This window comes from Henckelia pumila, unplaced genomic scaffold, assembly GCF_033568475.1.
Source record: "Henckelia pumila isolate YLH828 unplaced genomic scaffold, ASM3356847v2 CTG_525:::fragment_3, whole genome shotgun sequence".
Classification (NCBI taxonomy): Eukaryota; Viridiplantae; Streptophyta; class Magnoliopsida; order Lamiales; family Gesneriaceae; genus Henckelia; species Henckelia pumila.
In genome coordinates, this window is record NW_027331857.1 from 585,055 (window position 1) to 608,016 (window position 22,962).

Consider the following 22,962-nt stretch of genomic DNA (forward strand, 5'->3'; position numbering starts at 1 on the left):
GACTTCCTTGCGGCATAGTGCACTGCAGCCATGATCATGATTGAAATCATAGAGTCACAATTCAAGGATCTAAGTTCAAAATATTATGACTATGTTTCAGTACAGTTTATGCAGATACATTGATTATGTTAGACTTAGCCATGCATATGTTATATTCATGTTCTCTCATTCTTTTTAGAAGTCTATTTTTGTTTAAAGTAAGGGCACACAACAAAAGTATTTTTAGTACAAGCTATTTTTAATCTTGCGTGTGCATGTATGTATATAGTACTCGTTATTTTTCCCATATTCTTGCTGGGCCCCCTAGGCTCACTACATCTACTTGGTGCAGGTTAGATTATTTTATGAGATCGAGGGGCATGACTATCGAGCGGACTGTAATGCGGGCACGGCACATCCCTCCGACCTATGCCAGTCTTCCGCAATAATAGTTCAAATTTTAATGCTTTAAAGTTTATTATTTTATTGATTGGATTAATGTAAGGATTTATTATAAGTTATTGGGTTTGTAATTATCAAATTATTTAACCTTTAGTTGTTTGTATGTCGAATCTTTTTCTTAGGTTCTCGTTCTTTTCTCGGTCTATCTTGTTTAATGTTATTGGTTGTGATTTTAAATTTGCTGTTTGTGACAGGTGGGTTGCTATATAAATAGATAGGTCATGCCAAATTTTTTTGAAAAATCCGTATTTTTTTAATTATTATTTAGTAGAGGTTAGGGTCGTTTCATCAAAACTCGTGGCTGAGTCATCGCACATTGCTGGCAGCTGAGGATCGGAGTTTTCGATCGTTCCTTAGTTCCAAAGTAATCATGCTCTTTCCGGTGCTTCCGATCTGCAGGGTTCGGAACTTCCGATCTTGTCCATGTTTGGAAGTCCAATTCTTAACTCTTAATCATGATTATCATATTATTATCTTAAAATAGAATTTGGGTTACTACAAACCATGCTTTATTTGCGAGCGTTCTGTTTCAGATAATCTAATTTCTCGAGCGTTCTATTTCAGATAAGCTGATGCTTCTGGCTTGAGAGAGGGGAAAAAAACGTGGGTTGAATTGAGATGAGAAATGGGTACAGGGGCATTTTTGGATATTTATAAAATAGACCAAGACACCACGTTAGTTTTTTTAAGGGGCCTACATTTAATAAATAGTAAAAGATATATATATATATATATATATATATATATATATATATATATAATTTTGATACCCTGCACCCCTAGGGTGCAGTGTAACATGGGCACCGCCTACGTGGCGGTCTATGATTGGTCAGCCATTTTTTGTTAAAAAAAAAATAAAAAAATTTGTGTGGTTGTGGGCGCGCCACGTTGGCATGCGCCCACAGGTGTGCAGGGTATCATTTCTGTATATATATATATATATATATATATATATATATATTATATGAGGAATTCTCAGCTGTCCAACCATGTTTCCCCACTTGGTCTGCGACCACTAAAACCCGATAGTGAGTTTTAGTAGTTTTTGTTTTTTTTTTTTTGCATCACTAAAACCCACTACCGGGTTTTAGTGGTCGCGGACCAAGTGGAGAAACATGGTTGGGCAGCTAAAAATTCCTCTATTATATATATATATATATAAATTTCCAATATATGATGCCCACTTCGTGTCCGACTACTAAAACCCGGTGCCGTGTTTTAGTGGTGCGAAAAATAAAAAACAAAAATAACTAAAACTCGACACCGGGTTTTAGTGGTCGGGGACGAAGTGGGCAAAAATTTGTTGGGTAACTTAAACATTCTATATATATATATATATATATGTACACATATATATCGCATCCAATTGAAAAATCGATAATAATGTTAATTATAACTAATGTTGAATCTTTTTGCGCAGATTAGATTTTTTCTCATCAGTTTTCTTATTTATCTTAGTTAAACTGGCATTCTCTATGGTCTTTCGGTTGTTTAGTGCTCCAATTTGTCTGAAGTCACTAGCGTAAGTTTTACACACACACACACACACATATATATATATATATATATATATATATCAACCATGTCTAATTAGCGGAACGACAAAATGGATTTGTTATATATCAAATCTATTAAACCAAATTAGCCTTGTGCAAATTTGTGACGCCCGGGGCTGAAGAGGCAGGGAGTGATCGCCGGTGCCAAGAGGTTGCACGGACAATGAGCGGCTCCTGGTAGGCTTCTAGGCGGAGGGAGACATGAATGAAACGATCTCGTGCCGGAATGAGAGGGGATTCTGAGACTGTGTAGGTATGGGATTACACAGTTGAGGAGGGTTTAAAAGATTTCATATGTACTGCTCATATCAAGAAGGTGCATCTTCTTTTCGGGAGCTCATTACATAAGAACTCCAAAGTTAAGCGTGCTTGACTTGGGGAAATTATAGGATGGGTGACCCCCTGGGAAGTTTCTCAGGGTGCGTGTGAGTGAGGACATAAGCACGTTGAAAAGACCCGTCTTGATACAGTGGGTCGTTACAAATGGTATCAAAGCCGACCTCTCTTAGTACGGTATGGTTCGGGGACGAACCAAGCGGAAGCTGGTGGGCATGTGACGCCCGGGGCTGAAGAGGCAGGGAGTGATCGCCGGTGCCAAGAGGTTGCACGGACAATGAGCGGCTCCTGGTAGGCTTCTAGGCGGAGGGAGACATGAATGAAACGATCTCGTGCCGGAATGAGAGGGGATTCTGAGACTGTGTAGGTATGGGACTACACAGTTGAGGAGGGTTTAAAAGATTTCATATGTACTGCTCATATCAAGAAGGTGCATCTTCTTTTCGGGAGCTCATTACATAAGAACTCCAAAGTTAAGCGTGCTTGACTTGGGGAAATTATAGGATGGGTGACCCCCTGGAAAGTTTCTCAGGGTGCGTGTGAGTGAGGACATAAGCACGTTGAAAAGACCCGTCTTGATACAGTGGGTCGTTACAAAATTGCTCAAAAATCTCCAATGCAAACATGTTTTGCTCTGCACTCTCTAGCCATTTTTTTGTACCACATTTTTTGTTAATTTGTACCACATCTTGTATGATTTTGTACCACATCTTGTATTGTTTTGTACCACATTTTATGACTAGGGACCCCAAAGCAAAACATGTTTGCATTTGAGGATTTTTGAACAAATTGCCCATAATAATTTGGGTTAACGACAAACTGAATTTTTTTGTTATTCACAAGCAATTTCAATCATAAAACAAACATATGAGTAGAAAAAATAATTGTCTATAAATTCATGTCAATAACCCGAAAACAATAAAACAATTAAAATGAATGAAGAAAAAAAAAATGGAAGTATGGAACATGTTGTCAAATTTTTACCTTGTTTTTCCTTAAAAACTTTTGATGAGCTGATAAGAAAATTTTGATTTTGATGGACACAAATTTTTTTGGAGGTTTGTAGGTTATAATATAAATAAATTAAAGAAACACTTAAAAAGCAACATTTTTTGTGTTTTGAAAAAGCCCTAGTTTCTCTAACAATTTTTTTTTTAAATATAATTTTATTTGAAATGAGATCATATCAAATCCCAAAAAACATAGCATAGACAAAACCAAGGGAAAATAAGGGATATAGACCTGGTCTTGTTTTTAATTCAATAAATAGACCTCTGATTGAAAAGACTATATTACCCCTGCTTTAAATGTTTTATCTCTCCTTCTCCTTTTTCTTTCACGTCTTTGTTTTTTTTTTTTTCTATATTCTTTTCTGCCTCCTCTCCCTTCCTCATTTTCCCTCATCTTTTTTTTTTTTTTTGTTAAATTCACCAAGCGGTTGATCGCCTTTCCTGCCCAAGCGATCGACCAAGACTTGGGCTCGGTTCACTGCCCAAGCGGTCGACCGCCTTGGGAAAGCGGTCGACCAAGGCTTGGGCTTGGTCGACCAACCCTGGGTCGACCCAAACCATTGTTTGTATATTTTATAGTGTAGTATTATTATCAAAAATATTGGTGGTTTAGTGGTTAAAATATAGGAGGAGAGGAGTGCCAGGTTCGAATTTTGGTGAGGAGAGAGGGAAGGGAAGGAGGAAGGGAAAATGAGAGTTGGACATAATTTTTTTTTTTTTAAAAAAAGACCAAATTACCCTTAATTGATACCAATTAAAATTCCAACAGTTCCTTTTAGTGAATTAAAAACAATACTAGACCTATATATTTAATTGCTTATTTATCATCGGCGATATTCGCATTCGTCTTCATCTTCATATATTCCCGATCTTCTTCTCGAATCTGTAGCATTTGCAGCAATGGATCCATACAGAGTTTATGCTTTCCCCATCTTATTGGTTATCTCTATCATCCAGGTTTTCTAGCTGTTGCACGTTTATGTGGCGTGTTAATTTTTTTTGGACTTTTCTCGATATTTTATGAAGAAATTTGTGGTTTAGCTCTTACTTTCGTGAATATCGGGATTGATGATAGTTTTAGTTTTTAATTGATTTTCACAGGTTAGTTTTGCGGATGTTCTTTTCCTCGACAGCCCAACTCGGGGTTATCTTCGCCATTCGCCCGATCAGGTGATGAATTTGTTTTAATTTTTGAAGTTGCTGTTCTCATTTTAAAGTTACAATTGAATATTTTGCTCTTTAAAAAAGTATTGAGAGGTATTCATGTTTGTGATGGAGAGTAATGAGGATTGAAAGAAGAAGTTTGCTAGTTGAGGTTGATGATTGAACTTGGTCATAGTCGATCCTACACACTAGGATCATACACGATTGCAAGACTCCATTTTATCTTGATTGATGCCGGTTCACTTGATTGGAAAACAAGGGTTGTAAACTTTTGTTTTTTTAATTCCTGCAAAACCCTTTGTCTTTTAGATATTGTGATTCGAATTGATACACACATCCAAGATTGACTATACTGAAGCTTATCAAGCTCGAAATTTAGCTTTTTAAATATATGATATGATTAAACCTCTTGGATTTAGGTTTTAAACATTTTCTTTTGAAAGCTTATTAAGCTCGAAGTTTAGCTTTTAAAATATATGATATGATTAAACCTCTTGGATTTAGCTTTTAAACATTTTCTTTTGATTGAGCTTAAGACTTTGGCATTTTCAATTTTTTTTTTTGGATGCAATTTTCAAAAGAATAGGCTCTAGTTTTCAAAATGTAGTTTCTTGTTAATCATCCTTCTTTTCTGATCTTGTCTCTTTTTTGCTTTACTAAGAATAATTTGGACGTAAAGATCAAGATAGTTTTTGGAGGTGTATGCTCCCTAATACCTAGTGTGAAAAACTTATTTATTATTATTATTATTATTATTATTATGATCATCATCATCATCATCATCATTGCTAGTGCGAAAAATCAAGGCAATGCTACAATGATGTTTGCTATCTGGAAAGAAAGCTCATAATTTTTGGTAGTCATGCAGACAACCACATTCACACCCTCTGAAGTTGGTGCTGCCACATCTGTGTTGCTTGGCTTTTCACCTCATTCTGTCCTTGCTGTTGCTAGCTCATCAAAGGTATAACAGAAGACAATCAGTATGAAGTAACTCTGTTATATCTGCTATGACTTGCATTTTCATCTTGATTTCTGTTCTGCAGTTGAATGAGGTGCTTAGGCCCAACCCGTTTAATAGGCCTCGTGCTGTATTGATGCTTGAAGTTTCAGGAGCCGAAGGTATGTTGTTCAAACTAGACCAACATCAATTTGCTACCTCGATTGTTTTTTTTTTTTGGTCGTAAATTATTCACGGATTTATGTGTACAGGCACTCAACTTATTTTGAACTCAGACAACTCTGCATTTAGTGGTGCTCTTAGGATCAAGGTTGTGGGTGATGAACGAAGGGTGGACATTCAGCTTCCAGGTAACTGACCTTTGCGAATGGTAAATGTCTCAGAGTCATCACCTAGTCTGAAATTATTGATTGTCATCTTCATATATGTGCTCAGGCGAAGATGAAGCATCATTGGTCTCCTTGAATGAAATATCAAGCGATACTGAATGTTCAGATAAAGATCTAGCTGATTTTGTTAGTCATCTCTCTCTCTATATATATATATATATGTGTGTGTGTGTGTGTGTGTGTGTGTGTGTGTGTTTTTGTGTGTGTCGTATCTTATTTGAAAGTGTTCTTTACACATAGGCTTCTTGGTTGGGTGGATCATATGTTGAAGATGCATCTGGACCATTGAATGGGGAGTTTGCTGTCCCCTTGGCTAACGAGGCCTCTTTGAGACTTCATATGTCAGAGGTACTGCCAATTCAGTAATTTCGAAGTCACTCTGGATTATTTGTTCGTGAAATATTTTCTGAAGTCTCTAATTTGAATCTGGCAGAGTGCTGATCGAGAATTCATGACAAGTCTTTTTTCCCTCATTTATAATATCAGAAGGGCAATGGAGCTACACGAAGTGCTGTCAAAAAGAGAGCAGAGTCCATCAGAGCTAATCATTGGGAAATTTGTTGGAATAAAGGTCTTTAGAATTTCTTGCGTTCATTTTACCGTTGGAATTATCACAAGTCTTAAAACTGTTAAATTAGGATTTAGTTTCATATTGTCTTAAAACCATTTACTGGGTCTGGAAATGAAGTTACTTTTTACCCATGTATGTGCTGCCAAAAACTATAAAACATAAGATTCCTAAATACTATTTGTCTTTTGGATGCTTTATATATATATATATATATATATATATATATATATGCATACATACATACATACATATATATATATAGAGTTTGATATGATGCCCACCCATCGTGCCAACCGTTGATGTGTCATAATTGTCATTCAACTATTGGATGTACAATTCATCATATCCTCACCTCAATGGTGGGCACGGACGTGGGCAGCATATCAAAATTATATATATATATATATATATATATAGAAATTTTCAGCTGCCCAACCATGTTTCCCCACTTGGTCCGCTACCACTAAAACCCGGTAGTGGGTTTTAGTGGTTTTTGTTTTTTTTTTTTCGCATCACTAAAACCCACTACCGGGTTTTAGTGGTCGCGAACCAAGTGGGGAAAAATGGTTGGGCAGCTGAAAATTCCTCTATATATATATATATATATTTACTCTATAATATAAATATATTAAATTAATAAAAAGCTATTGAAAGTTTCAATGTTGAAATAATTTTGGTGACGCAAATTGCTCCATTACCGATGAAATGAAAATTAGGTATTGAAAGTTCAGTGATGAATAACTTTATGGGTTATGTTAATTAGCATCTGGTTGGCCTTACATATTTTGGCCTAGAGTGTTTGGTTTAGTTTTATGATTATCAGTCTATTCGATTGTTACAGGCTTTACAAGATCATTATGGTGGAGAAATCACTGCTCAACATGGATTGGAAGTGTTTATTACTTCTATTTCTAAGATATTTGATTCCTTACAGGCAGCTTATCAAGGTTTATTGCGTATTCATACAGTGAAGTTACTTTATATATAAGTTCACGAAGTTCTATCTTTTCTGTTTTTAATGCTTTTGAAGAGTTAATACATATTGATCGGTTCATCAATGAATTTATTCTGTTGATTTCATTTTCTAATCAACCGCATCTTGTGGTCAAATCTAGACAAACATCTCTAAGAAAGTCCATTTATATTTCATTATTAATCGGGTGACAAAATGTATTAGTGGAAGTCTGGATTTTTCATTCTAATTTTAAAAAAAGTGACCGGAAAGATGCCTTAATCTTCAATCATACATTTATATTTATCAATAATACCTCATCTTAATGAATATAAATACAAATCAAGATTTCTGATGCTTATATGACTGGGCAACAACTCTACTGTTGAAATGTGAATATTTTTTCTAGCTAAATCCAAATATATCTCGCTGAAGAATGGTTCTCTGTTTGCAGATGATGCTGGCATATAAAATCTTAAAATTTGCATATTTGATTTCTTTTCATTTTCAAGCTTGGAAACTAAATAGTGATTGTATATCAGGCCAAATTTGTGGAGTCATTGTCCAGGGCGGACCCACTACCTCAGAGTTGGAAACTATTTTCCATGTGAAAGTAGCATCTCGAGCATCTGCCCGTTGGTTGGAGGAAACAAAAGCCTCAGCCGATCCCATCAAAGTCGCAGAAGTGGCCTTTGTTAGGAAGACGTTGGCTTGGATAACAGGAATAATACTTCTCATTGCTACTATGTTGGGGGTAAATTTCTTTATGATAACGAGCTTGCTTCATCCCTTATGTACTATTTAACTGTTAACTTGAACATGATTCAACGCTAGTGGAAATATTGAATGTGTATTTTGTGTGATTTAGTTGGTGTCTGCACGAGCTGGTTACGTAGAGATTCAAAGCTAGATATTGACACAATGACACCTACACTCATGCTTGGTGTCCATGCCATGGGCCCAGTGACTTCTTGATAAATTTTCGGTTGGTTATCGGAAGTCTGTTAGTTCATATCTGTGTATATTACATGCAGAAATATCTAGGAAATAGGTGATAGTGGAAAGAGGAATATGCATTAAACTTGTGATCGCTATTTCATTTGGCATGGTTGCCAGAGCATGTCCAGAAGGCTTGTACTTTAAACCTTATAATAACTTAAAATAAGTTTGAAATTCCAATTTCTGGGAAAATGTGCTAGTTGAATGAACATGGATAGATAGCTAAAAATGAGAAGTTGATTTAATTACTTGTGAAAGAGGTTGTGAAACGATAGCAATTCAAGTCCTTGTCCTAGTTTAGTTCACATTGTTTTCTATCATCCAAATATTTTTTGCATCAACTAATTTGATAATATTACGCTAACAACAATAGCAAATTGATGGGCATCAACTGTACTAATTGGGCATTCATTTGAGTACCTAAGTACTATACAGGGATGTAAACGAACCAAATATATCCGAGTTCGAGTTCCATTCGAAACTCGAAAATTTCAATATTTTTGGCTTGAATTCTGTTTGAATGAATGTTCTAGTTGGAGTTCGGCTTGAAATATTCGAACATGTTCACAAGCTACTTGCAAATAATGTCTGAAAAGATATTCATTTAATATATAATTATGCTATATCAATAAAATATTAAAGCTCGCGAACCATAGAACAAAACAATTTAGGTTTGAGTTCGGCTCGAATTCAACAATTTCGAATATTTGATCATAGAACAAAACAATTTAGGTTTGAGTTCGGCTCGAATTCAACAATTTCGAATATGTATCAAATATTTTTCAAGCCGGCTTGATAAGCTCACGAGCCGGTTTGGTTTGTTGAAACCCATAGGGTGTATACACTGCCTCAAGAGGGCAATCTTATATTTAATTAATCTGGATAAAAAACTATGGTCTCCAGTTGAAAGCTTTCAAGAAAAAAAAATGAATTTGATCTACCTCCAAATTCTGTTGCGTTTGTTTCTATAATGTCTTCAGCCAATCCAGAATGAACATGTGACAAGGATAATATCTTGTATAAAATTTCGCTATTTCTTTTATATTTGGAAGCATTGAAATTTAAACATAACTTGTGGTAGCCAATATTGGGACCACAATCTGTAAGTTAAGAAGGTTGAGATGGAGTGTCTGTGTTGGACCCCAAGTTTGGTTTGAAGTTCGCTAGACAATTGAGGATTTGGTTCAAGTCTGTGAAAAGTGTAATATTTGATTTGAGAAATATTGCGGTAATGCATGAATGGGAGAGAGGTTGTCCTGGTGGATAAATGTAGGACCACGCATTGCGGTGGGTTTATTGATGCTGTGGATAAATTTTAGTGACTGTTTTTGAAATGTTAAACTTTTTATTTCCATTCCCCACAAATCTGGTTATGAGTGGTTGGAGCAGAGGAACTTTTGGGGTCAACCAGGTTTGGTTCTACAGTTTTTCAGTGGCACAACAGCTTTAGACTGTAGACCTCTGCTTTGTAAACTGGAGAAGCCATAGTTGAATTAGAGCTTATGTTATCTTTTGTTTCTAATTTTAGAACGAACAAGTACAAACCATCATCATCTGATCAAGTTGTTTCGTTTTGGTGCAGATCCATTTTCTTATGAACATGCCACTCACCAAGGACACCCTCCTGTATGCTAATGTCAAGCTCGACTAATTTTCGACCTCAGCAATTCATTCTCTTCAATTTAAGATGTGGAGCGATGAAAAGTGTTGCTAAAGAATCGTTGATCAATTATTCTACCTATGATGTCCGATTTCATGTATTTTTATTCTGAGAAGCTCATTGCCGCTCCAGCGGTTGGACTTTTTGTTGCATTGATTTTTAGTGGCCGTATCAGCTTAGAAAATGAATATAGCACAAATCTTCAACTGGTGGATACAAACGAGTTGCTAGTAGTGTGTGATTCTGGACATAGTCTTTGAATAAACATATCTTGTATCAGTTTTGGACTTTTGGTTTCATAACTATCAATAAGCCTTCCGCGCCTTGTATCAATGAGATGTGTGTGAATCTGCGGTTTAAATGGCATGCAATGGAAATTTCTGCATTTCTTGCTTGAATCTCTGCCTTTTGATTTACTTGTGATGTACATTGTAACTGAGGTAGCATGGTGGTTAAAGGCTCATCGAATCCATATAGGATCAGTATAAATTCATTCGGGCTAGGTGAGCTTGGATAAGCTTCTTGTGTGTTTGATCCGTGTATGGTCTGTGGATCATTGTGTTTTCTTGAGTTTAATCAACATACATTTTAAATTGAGATTTATGAGAAGTTTAAAAACTATCAAAGTTTAGGTACCACGATTTCGATCTAGAGTATGTGAATCTGCGGTTTAAATGGCATGCAATGGAAATTTCTGCATTTCTTGCTTGAATCTCTGCCTTTTGGTTTACTTGTGATGTACATTGTAACTGAGGTAGCATGGTGGTTAAAGGCTCATCGAATCCATAGCTAGGATCAGTATAAATTCATTCGGGCTAGGTGAGCTTGGATAAGCTTCTTGTGTGTTTGATCCGTGTATGGTCTGTGGATCATTGTGTTTTCTTGAGTTTAATCAACATACATTTTAAATTGAGATTTATGAGAAGTTAAAAAACTATCAAAGTTTAGGTACCACGATTTCGATCTAGAGTATGTTCCAATCCACTGAAATAACCATCACGAAGGAATAAATCTTTTACTCTCGATGATATCTCCATTTGTTTTGGGGAAAGAGTATAGAAACGAAATAAAATAGAAAACTAGAATGGGAAAAAGATAATTTCTTAAACACAAAAAATCATACGAGACGGTCACATGGTTAAATTTTGTGGGATGAATCTTCTAATTGGGTTATCTATAAAAAAATAATATTTTTATACGGATGAATCTTGATCGTATTTACAATAGAAAATAATATTTTTATACCAAAAATTTTATTTTTTATTGTAAATATGATTAAGATTCATCCGTCTCACGTATAAAAATTTATGAGACATTCTCATAAAAGATTTATCTTTTTTAATTTTATAAACTTCTCATTAACATCAATTTTTAAAATATAATTTCCATTTACTTAATATGAAGACTTATCCTTTTAATTTTATAAACTTCTCATAAACATCAATTTTTAAAATATAATTTCCATTTACTTAATATGAAGACTTATCCTTTTGAAATTTATAAACTTCTCATAAACATCAATTTTTAAAATATAATTTCCATTTACTTGATATGTGTGACCAAAATTCGAAAGAGCACGAAGTGTTGATGCCAAACATTAGACATTACGAACTTTAAATTTAAGCTTAAGCATAAAAAATGTATTTGATTTGTAATATTGTTAACTTATGTTTAGAGATGAGAATGAGTTGGGTTCGGGTAGGATTTTATGCCTACGTCTTCATTCACATTTATTGTGTGCACCCCATACACATCCTCGTTCCCGTCGGATATTCAAATTTCACTCACATCCTTATAAGTCATACCCATATGAGGATCGGATATCCATATCTTACCCAAATACCCAATTATCACCAACACTTGTATTTTTTTAAATTTTGAATTATTTTCTATAAAAATATTTTTATTTACCAAATTTTTAAGAAACAATATGAAAAAATTAAAAATAAAAAAAATAACAAACTAAACATTATATGAGAAATTATAAAATATTCTTACCAAACGTAAGTTTTCTCTCCTAGAGTTTCCTCTGGCGGCCTTGGTTGGAGTTTTTCCTACCGTGGTGTAGGTCTTGATTGATCACACCTCCGATCTGAGTGCTTTGTTCCTCTGATCATGAGTCCCCACACGTAACTCGACCCTCTGATTGTGCTTGTTGGAGACTCAATTATCAAGTTTTGGTGTTAAACAAAATACTTAAAGGCAAAATTAAAGACTAAATTAAGCAACTCAACTGAACGAAGTTGGACGGACAACTGAACTGAGTTACTCAACTGGACCAATCAGTCAAATTCAAAAAACAGTCCTAAGCTTAACTGGATATTTATACTAGATTGCACGACTGAAGTTATCGGAAGATTCAAGACTGAATATATCCAAAAATTTGAAGAGTGACGATGACGACTAAACTCAGCACCTTGACTGAACCATAACTGGAAGACTATCTCGACCAATCGAGGGTGCTCAACTGAAGTTTAGGATGCCTGACACTTATCAAGAATATTCAAGAATGTCAGTTTCAATAAATGAATATTTCCTAAATTATCAGAGTTCTTCAGATTTGAATTGTTACCATTTATGAAAAAAGACAAAACACTGTAGACACCACAACAGTGGTCGTGCATAGAGGTGTACTATTTTCAGAGTTTGTCTCCAAGACTTACAACTCAAGACAACGAGATTTTATTGAGAGGAACGAATACTTGTATAAGCTTTATGACCATTGTAGATCGATGTCTATAAATAGACTTGAAAATCATTTGAAGAGCCCTCTCCAACACTCACACATTCTAAGCTATTTGTGCCATCAAGATTTCAGTCCATCTTACAAAAATCTCAAGTTTATACAACTCAAAAAGCACACTCATTCAAGATTCATATATGATCATTAAGGATCATTTCGTGCTTATTTATACAAGTTCTTACTTTGTATTCATAAAACCAGTCGAGGGTTATGATTGTATTGTGCTGCATATTAAGAGTTTCAGTTGAGGTAGTGTTAAGTTCTTGCTGAATCGGGGTGTTACATATTTCTTATATTACTCAAATATTCTGATGAATTATTCCAAGAGGAAGAAGGGGTGACGTAAGAGTGAGTATTCATCTCCGAGCTCTAGAAACATCTATCGTGTCATTACTATTTCAATCGAGTCTTTGCATTATCAGTCTGCACTAGCCTGCTACGTGGAGCTCAGAAGTCTATTTATAGGCATCGATCTGCAATGGTCATAAAGCTTATACAAGTATTCGTTTCTCTCAATAAAATCTCGTTGCAAGTCTTATATACAAACTCTAAAAAATAGTATACCTCTATGCACGACCACTGTTGTGGTGTATACAGTAAACCTTTAAAATTCTTTATAATCTTGAAAGAAAATATTTTTCACTCATAAAACATGCCCTTTCTTTACCCTCAAACTTTTAAATAATAATAATAACTTCAAAAAATAATTTAACCTCAAAGAAATCTAAATAATCTTTTACAACATAAATATACTATTTCTTTACCTCAATACACATTTAAATATCTTACATAAAAAAACATGAACTTTCTTTTACCTCAAACCTCTTTAGCATAATAACCTCAAAATAAATAAACTTTAACTTGAAAAACTTACAAACTTGCGGTGAATCTGAACGAGTTTGGCGTGGTGAGAGTGGCGCAAATCCCCGGGACCATGCTCTGATACCAAGTTACGACGTCCTCTTTCTTACTTTAAAATAAAAAAAAATTTAGTCAGCAACATATTATTATTATTATTTTTAAACACTATTATTTATTTTTAAGTTATTTTAAAGTAAGAAAGAGGACGTCACATTACTATTTCAATCGAGTCTTTGCATTAGTGTTCAATTGTCAGTTGACCTTTTTCGCACATATCGTTTGTTGGTTAATTGACATCGACCGTCAATAGAGAAGCGAGCAGCTAAGTTGTCATCACGGCTTAACACTCTACAAATTCGAAGAAAAGTCAAGTGGTGTATTCACCTCCCTCTACACACAATATTCAATCCTAACGGCGCTACATAGCCATTATGGACCCAAATGACGATGAAAGATTGGTTGATGAACTCAAATTACTGCAGGGAGTTGCTGTGCTCAACTGTTCTGGATTTAACAACAATTGAGATACTATGGGTGTAACGCTCGGAAAATTCATAAATCCAATAACGAGTATTAAAAGGATTTTGAATAAGTTTTAAATGATTTAATTTTATTAATTTATGAATTAAAATTTATGTTTAGTTAAATGATTTAATGTGATATATTAATGATTTAAAAGTTATGTTTAAAGGATTTCATGCTATTTATGTTGCATGAGATTTAATGTTCAAAACTAAGTTTTGGGATGTTTAAATATTGTGTTAAATAATTTTAATGGTTTTATGTATTTTATTTATGAGATTAATAGTTATGATAACTGTTCTGGATTTAACAACAATTGAGATACTATGGGTGTAACGCTCGGAAAATTCATAAATCCAATAACGAGTATTAAAAGGATTTTGAATAAGTTTTAAATGATTTAATTTTATTAATTTATGAATTAAAATTTATGTTTAGTTAAATGATTTAATGTGATGTATTAATGATTTAAAAGTTATGTTTAAAGGATTTCATGCTATTTATGTTGCATGAGATTTAATGTTCAAAACTAAGTTTTGGGATGTTTAAATATTGTGTTAAATAATTTTAATGGTTTTATGTATTTTATTTATGAGATTAATAGTTATGATATAAATTTCTGTGTTGAATCCTGAATTTTGGTGATAACAAAACAATATATCATTATTATAGTTTGACCGCAATTTGTATGTAAAACAGGAAAAACATCTATCGGAAGATATCAACCGATCTTATCATGTCAACCGATTGGAAGATATTGACTGCTTACAGACATCAGCTGAACTCTTGGATATCAACCGACTTTCACATATCAGCCGACTCCATTATGTATATGAGCTGGTTCTCAGACTTCAACCGATCTTAGCTATCAGAATAAATGTCAACTGGAATACAAGTCTCAAGGATATCTACCGACTTCATAAAGTCACAAATACCTAGTAATGGATCTTTGACAAGACAACTTAAATGCGAAAGGACAGAGCAATTAAGGAGCCGTCTGACAAAGCTCGAAAGACCATTAATAGCCTTTATTATGAAGACATATTGAATGGACATTAAAAGAGCTTCGAGTACAGATATTTTGAAGATGAACAGATCTTACTCCACATAACGAGAAATATTATCTGGCATATCTGTTCGAAAAGATGTTTCTTACCGTTGACACAAAGGATAAAGACGTTGAAGATTGAGATATAAATACTAGAGCCAAACAAAGAAGAAAAGAAGAGAGTACACACGGCCATCAAACTATCAAAGCATCTGAGCACTCGAAATTGTATCAATACTTTACTGCTCATTCAACCCTTCGCTCAAACAGAAGAATATCTGATCTTTAATGATCTATTCAATTGTTACTCAAATCCAAGACATTATTTGAAGAACATCGACTACTCCAAGGATTTGAGATTCTAAGCTTTCAAAAGCTTAGCCATCCATTCATCATCATCAACCGAAGAAGTTTGATAAGAACTTAGAATCTTATCAGTGTAAATTTAAGAGTTCCATTTTAGGCAGTGATAAGTCCAAACTTGGATCACGTATTATAAGACGTTGTAATAGCCAAAGTCTTCTAGTGTATCCTTCCCATGAGAAAGAAGGGGTGACGTAGGAGATTAAGCTCCGAACATCCAAAAACAACTCTGTGCACATTTACACTACTGCATCACATCATATTTTCACTACTGTCACCTAGCTTAGTGAGAACCATTTTCCGCACTACTTTAGTAACTCTTATTTATCTAGAAAGTTGAGAAAAATCGGTTGAGTAAACTAACATTTGCTTAATCTTATTGCATTAAAAAGCTGAATGGGTGGACAGTTGCGAGATAGAAAATAGAGTTGTCCCTAGAGACTTTTGGATACTTTATATTAGAATTCTAAGGTTTTGTGAATGTCAACTGGTAGGACTATTGCACCAACTATGGGAACAAAATGACGAATAGAATATTCAAGCGGTTTATCGGATAAGCTGTAGATTTATTTACCGGTGAAATACTAAGGTACTAGAGGAATACTGAGTAAGCATATACGATCGGGTTACAAACTCTTCAAGGTGCCTAATTGGGTACTAAGTTCTTGAAATATAAATTCAGGTTGTAGATATAATAATTTGGGAATTTTGGATTTTCGAACTTGCTGTCGAATTGAACTAGGGATTTGAGAAATGTCTTCACGAGATATGTAAGAATTGTTTGGTACTTAGAGGCTATCTAATCCAATAAGTGGATAATAACTCGTGGTATAATTTGACTTGAGGTGTAAATATGGATCTCCTAGTCGTTACGTCTGGGATAGAAAATGTGGATTAATCCGTTGGAAGATTTTAACTAATAATTAAACTTTTGGTAGAATCAAGAATGCCTAAGAGACGAAAGTATAAATTGGTGAATGGATAATTGAGATCTGTGTAGTTGCCTATTTGGATTTTTTATATTATTGGATAACATCTTGAAGCTGAGCAACAATGGATTATATGGTTATATTTTCTTATCAAGGATTAATTTAGATTTATTTAGAGAAATTGGTCAATCAATCCTAAGTTGAGGATAGTCATTTGTTCCACTTAAAGGTTAGCTGAATTAGAATCGTTGCTTAAGAGAATTTTAATCATCCATAGAGGCGTTGTGAGAAGTAGTAACTAATAAGGGATTGAGCATAGTCCAAGAGCATTAAGCAAATCATTGCTAATAAGTGGCGTAGACCTTTAGAATTTCAAAATGGTTGTTAGGTTATTTTTGAAGGTATCATTGTTTGGTAGTACTATTGACTTGGGTATATAAGAAAATTAACTCGATTTGTCAGTCCTTATGCAATTGTTGAGGAGATAGGTAATTTGTTTTATCATTCGAGCTGACACAGAGTTGTTAGTGATACATGATGGGTTTCCTGTATCGATGTTGGGGAAATATGGGTCAGATTCATATCTTATTTCGAGGTCTAACGAGGTAGAATTGTATAGTCCCTTAGTTATTCTATTTAGAAAAGTTTAGTGTTTAGTTGCTAAGTATTCTGGGAACTTGTGGATTTCTCAAGAGTTCAAGTTTTGGATTATATGAGTTAAGTTTAACTGATGAATAGACATTAAACATAGTTTCGTGGTTATAAATCTTCTAATTTATAGTAAAGATCGACATAAATTCTTTATTGGATATACAGAACTTTAATGCTTAGAATTTGCGATCCAGGATTTAAGGTTATCGAACCAAGGCAAGTATAAGATATTTTAGGACTTTAGGTGACAAATTAAAACTTTTAAAGTCACATGGGAGCAGTGATTTGAAATCTCTCTTAGGAAGCAATCATTTGGGAACAAATAAGAATTGTGAATATGTATTGCAGTAAGAATTAGTTCGATTCTTGATGATACAGACACTAATAAGTATCAGAGTGTACATCGTAAATATTTAGCGTCAACTCATGTGGGTGCTCGGTAAGAAAAGTTAGTGCCAACCGGGTCTAATGTATCTGGACCTAGTTAGTAAATCCTGAATTTCGAGGACGAAATTTCATTTAAGGGGGGAATGAATTGTAGTACCTAAAATCCAATCTACTAATTCACATATATTAAATTAAATAAATATTATGGTTATTATTTTTAAGTTTAATTGATTTAAATTTTTTATTTGAATTATGTGTTAATAGAATATCATTTATTTATTCAAATGATTTTATTGTGCAACTTATTTATTTTAAATATTTTAAAGGTATAAGCTTGCTTATTTAAATGATTTTAATTAATTGTTTAGTTTATTCATTTAAATGATTTTAAATGTCTAGCTTATTTAGTTAAATTCTTTTATCTGTACAAATCATTTTAAAGGTTTTTATACTGCTTGTTTATTTATTTAAATTAATTTTAAACGTTCGTCTAGTTGTTTAAATTATTTTAATCGCTCTGCTATTATTTAAATATTCCATTTATTGTAGTGCCATCAAAATATTTAAAGTGTTGATTTTAATTCCTAAGATAGTGCCTAAAATTCTTTTTTTTAATAATTATGATTTTAATTGCTTAGTTTTATTTTAAAGTTAGAGTTGCTCAATTTATTAAATTATTTATTGTAAGATACTTGAGTAAGTAGGTTCCGGTTCCGGCAAGCGACGATGGTGGATTTCGGCGGTAAATTTCCAAGACTTTAATTTTTAGAATTTTGGATGGGAAAAATGAAGGTTTAGACAGAGAGTTTGATTTTGAATTTTTTCGGGTGTTAAAGACCGCTTTTATCCTTTTCTTGAGATTATTCGTTAATATTTCAAATTTTAAAATTTTATTAAACCCGGATTAGTAAAAATTTTATTCCATCCAATCGGTCGATCACCACTTTGAGCTCCAGCCGCCGCCGCCGTCGCCGGGAAGCCACCAAGAGAGATTTTTCTTGAAGTTCATCAAAGATTTCCAGCCCTTCCCTCTCATTTTCGAATTTATTGGGTAGAAAAGATCAAGGCAAGTATATTCATTTTCTTGGGCAATCCAAGCAAGCTACCTATGCATATTTCTATGTTTCTTGAAATATTTCGAGCCTATCAAGAATTTCAAGCTAGGGTACGGTTATTTGAATATCTTTCAGCCTAGGGTTATGCTAAATTTCAAAAATCTCATTTATGTTTATGACTATGAGTTGTATGATGCATTGTGATGAGAAAATTGATGGGTTTTGATGCATTTTGGCACACTTGAAAATTTTCAGAAGTGAAGCATGCCTAAATTTCGAAATTTTCATGATGTTAGGGCTGTGATTGAAGTATATAAGTGTATTTTATTGTTTGGCAATTGGTTGCATTGGTTGTTCATGAGTTTAAGGCATTTTGGTGCATAAAATTGATGTTTTTAAATTGTGGAGTTGGGTGTGATTGAGGGCTGCCAAGGTGCTTGTGCTAAGTCCTAAGAGCTGGTTTTTGAGTGTGTTTGGTGGTTTGGAAGTAGGTGGGGGTAAGGGAGTAGGGCTTGGTGCTGTTTCCTCCAAGTAGAAGGGTGGAAAGATGAGGTTTTCCTTGAACAGGGCCTACTGAGTTTGGTGCAGGGGAGGCGTCATATGAGGTCTGGGCGTGGTTAGGGATGGTCCTAGGTCAATTGCATGATGTTGTGGTCGCGTTGGTATAAAATGGGCTCGTTTCGGTTAAGATTTCAATAAGTTATGAATTTTTGAAGTTAAGGTGTCGGTGTAGAATTTTAGAGGGCAAAATTGGGCTGTCCGGAATGGGTTTTTGTTCAAGTTGCTTAGGCTGTCAAATGAGGTTGAAAATTGGTCATATGGTTAGTTTGTAGTGTTTGGAGAGTGTCGGTTTGAGCGGTGTTGAATTTGGCCAAGGGATGATAGAGTTAAGAGGGTTTCGGTGCGATTGCTCAGGTTGTTTCCTTGAATGTGAGAATTTGAGTTAAGGTTGTGTTAGCACCTAGGGGAAGCCACTCACTCACCTATTACCCACATTTATGTGTTGAGTATTCATTCATATATATGCATACATGTGTTTTTAAGGCTTGGCCTTGGGTCGAGCAAAAAGGTTATAAAAAAAGGCGTTTTTTTTATTGCATGCTAAGTATTTTAATGCCGAGTCAAGGAAGGAAAAAGAAAAGAAAAATATTTTTGAACGAAGTGATTTGATTGTGACGGGACAGGGTATTGATGGGTGGGGGATGCCCCACTCACTTGCCATAGATGGGTAGATCGAGATCGGGATACATCCCGGGATCCCTACCAAAATAGACGGGTAGTGTGAGATTGGGAGAAATCTCAGGATCCCTACCAAATGACAGATAAAGGGGTAAGTCGCGTTGGGAGGAATGTCGGCGTCTTGCCAGCATAGTGCACTGCAGCCATTGATCGATCAAAACAGAGGGTCACAATTCAAGGATCTAAGTTTACAGTTTCAGTTTCAGTATCAGTTTGACTCGTCTTATTACATTCAGTTTTCAGTCATGCATGAGTTTCAGTTAAGTTAAGAAGGTTCAAGAGTTTCATAGCGTGAGTTGGCATGTGTTCATCATTTGCATGTTGTCTCATTCTTTTGTAGCATGCACATTCTTACAGCTTATGTTGCAAGTATATTATGTATAGTATTTTGAGTATTACTGCAGTTATTTTAAACCCTTGTTAATACACTGTTTATACTTGCTGGGTCATTAGACTCACTATGCTTGTTTGTTTGCCAGGTGAGGAGGAGTTTGTAGGGACCGAGGGGCAGGGTCCTTGAGGGGAGGTGTCCGGCGGAGCGAGGCCCTACGACCGATGTTATTTCATGTTTTCCGCATTAGTGATGTTGTAATAATGAATTTTAAACTAAGTACTTTTGGTGATAGCCAGGATGTGGTTTCCCTGTGCTTGGAGTTTATGGTTTAAAGTTTGTTATCGATATTATTGCAACCGTGTGGAGTTGCCTTTATTTTTATTTATGAATGACTGTCGTAGTATGCAACCTCCTTTTCTCCTACGTCTTCTTCTTTTCTTTTATGCTCGTGTGGTTGCTTGAGATAGGTTGACTTGTCTACTTACAAACAAGTCATGGCAAAAAATTTTTTAAAAAAAACAATTCGTCTTTTCTTTTATTAAGTATAGAGTGAAGGGTCGTTTCATGGTGGTAAAAACCTTAAATTTTTGGGAGTTATAATTTAGGAAAGTTGAGGAAAATAAATAGAATTTCTGATTATAGAATTTTTCGAGTGCCAAAAATCGCGTAAATGCATTTTTGAGCATAATTTTTAATATTTCTTAATTAGGCTTTTCGAACCCGGACTAGTAAGAATTCAATTCTTATATTTAATTTTAGGATTTTTAAACTTAGAAGCTAAAATAGGTGCAAAACTTGTAGAGCAAAAATTGTAATAGTAGGAATGACACTTTTATAAGTGTAGTAGCACTTTTTAGTACACTACACTCATACCACCTACCTATACATACATACACTAATACATATACATATAATGTATCTAGAATCCTCTACACAACACAAAACAAACATCATTCTCTAACCCTAGCCCCCAAACTATCGCCCCTCACTCTCCCTGAAGAACAAGGCCATCGACTCTCCTCCCATTGCCACCACCGGCCGCCGGCGACCACCTACCACCACCGTGCCACCTTGGAGCCGCCCTTTGGAGGTTGAACCAACTGCTGGTTGGGGGTTTCAGATTGAGTTCCTTCATCTTGCTCTTGAGTTTTCAAGTCTAGGCAAGATTTGTGCTTCTTTGAACACCAAGCATAGAATATTATATTTCTTGATCCTATCTTGATTAAATTCAAATTTTTCATCATTATATGGGTGTATGAGACGGTTTTTATACAAAAAATCAGTAGGCATGGTTTAGTGATTTTGAAATTCTCACCTCTTTTGTTGTTAGAATGTGTTGTATGTTGATTTGATGTGAAAACTTGCATTGTATTGAAACACTTCAAAACTTTTAAGAAATTTCAGAATGTTCATGGGCTAAATTCGATCCTAATGGTGGGCATTTGAACTTGAATTTTGATGAAATTGATGAATTTGTTAAGGGGCTGTCCATGATGGTTGAGAAGGGTGAAAATGCGGGCTTGACAATGTATTAGATGAGTGTTAAGGGCTGAAGTTAGAGGATTTTAGGCTAGGTGTATGTTTGTGGCGTTTGAAGAAGTCGGGTAAGGAATGTCGGGAAAAAACCTTGACTTGAGCTAGCTCCGGGCATGTGGCTAATTCAAGGGCACTTGCTGGTCAAAAGAGAGGTCTTAGGTGGTGTGGGGACCTCGGGTGCTAATCTCATCTTAAAGGCAATTAATAAATAAGAATCATTAATGAGAAAATAATAATTCAATATGAATAAAATTAATCATAACATTTGGCGACACAAAACTATACATTTGGCGATGCAAAATCACGTCGCAAAAAGAACCAATTTTTTTTTCAAGACCCCATGCGCGCCCGCGCCCCTCTTCAGGTGCGCCCACGCATAGGTTTCGGACAGAATCTGGAAAAATGATAAACATAACAGTTGTAGATCTTTGTCTTAGCTTTCCAATTCCGCTGACCGCACCCTAATCGAAATTTTCTGTAAAACGTTATACTCATTCTACCAAGAAGGGTAGGTGCAGAAATTTACAAAAATTACCAAAGGCTACAACAAAGATCAAAGTTTCTAGGGATATTTCAAATCTGAAAAATTGCATACATAATCTCAACATGTCCCAAGCATAAACACATGGATATCTAGACATAACAATAATCGCATACATGTTTCTAAGGTGCAAATGGAACCAACTTGTTCTGACTTTTTTGAACAAGTATTTCCCTCCCACGAAGATGGCAAAACTATTTTCTGACATCATCTCATTCAGGCAGAAGGAAGCTAAATCTCTACATGCGGCATGGACCAGATTTAAAAAGATGTTGAGGATGTGTCCTCAACATAATCTTAATCAGAGCCAGCAGATTCAGACTTTCTACAATGGGGATGATCAATCTGTTCGATCCATGTTGGATGCTACTGCTAATGAAAGCCTTTTCAGGAAGACACCAGCAGAGGCATGGGAGATCATTGGAAACATGGCTGAAAGCAACATTTGATGGCCAGATGTGAAGAAGGAGAAAAAGGATGGAGTACTAGAAGTTGATGCATTGACAACATTGAATGCCAAAATCGATGCTCTTACTCATCAGATGGCAATTATGCAGAAGACTCCTACAAATCAAGTGCAAGTTCAGCAGCCTGAGGAACAAAAAGTCTTTGAGATTGATGCAACAAATTTCATGGGAAATCAAGGGAAATAGCCATACAATCCTTACAACATGTAGTAGCCCGTAATCAAAATCAGTAATTAAGGAATTAATC

At 34.9% G+C, this 22,962-nt stretch overlaps 1 protein-coding gene across 1 annotated transcript; it reads left to right on the forward strand.

Annotated features, from left to right (window-relative positions):
• The first annotated feature begins 4,156 nt into the window (after nucleotides 1-4,156).
• LOC140873237 (uncharacterized) lies at nucleotides 4,157-10,372 on the forward strand. Its single transcript, XM_073276292.1, has 11 exons — nucleotides 4,157-4,300; nucleotides 4,445-4,513; nucleotides 5,376-5,471; nucleotides 5,554-5,629; nucleotides 5,720-5,818; nucleotides 5,904-5,983; nucleotides 6,098-6,205; nucleotides 6,291-6,428; nucleotides 7,270-7,375; nucleotides 7,923-8,134; nucleotides 9,962-10,372. The coding sequence occupies exons 1-11, from the start codon at nucleotides 4,244-4,246 to the stop codon at nucleotides 10,028-10,030; spliced, it is 1,110 nt and encodes a 369-aa protein (XP_073132393.1). The 5' UTR covers nucleotides 4,157-4,243; the 3' UTR covers nucleotides 10,031-10,372.
• Nucleotides 10,373-22,962: the final 12,590 nt, after the last annotated feature.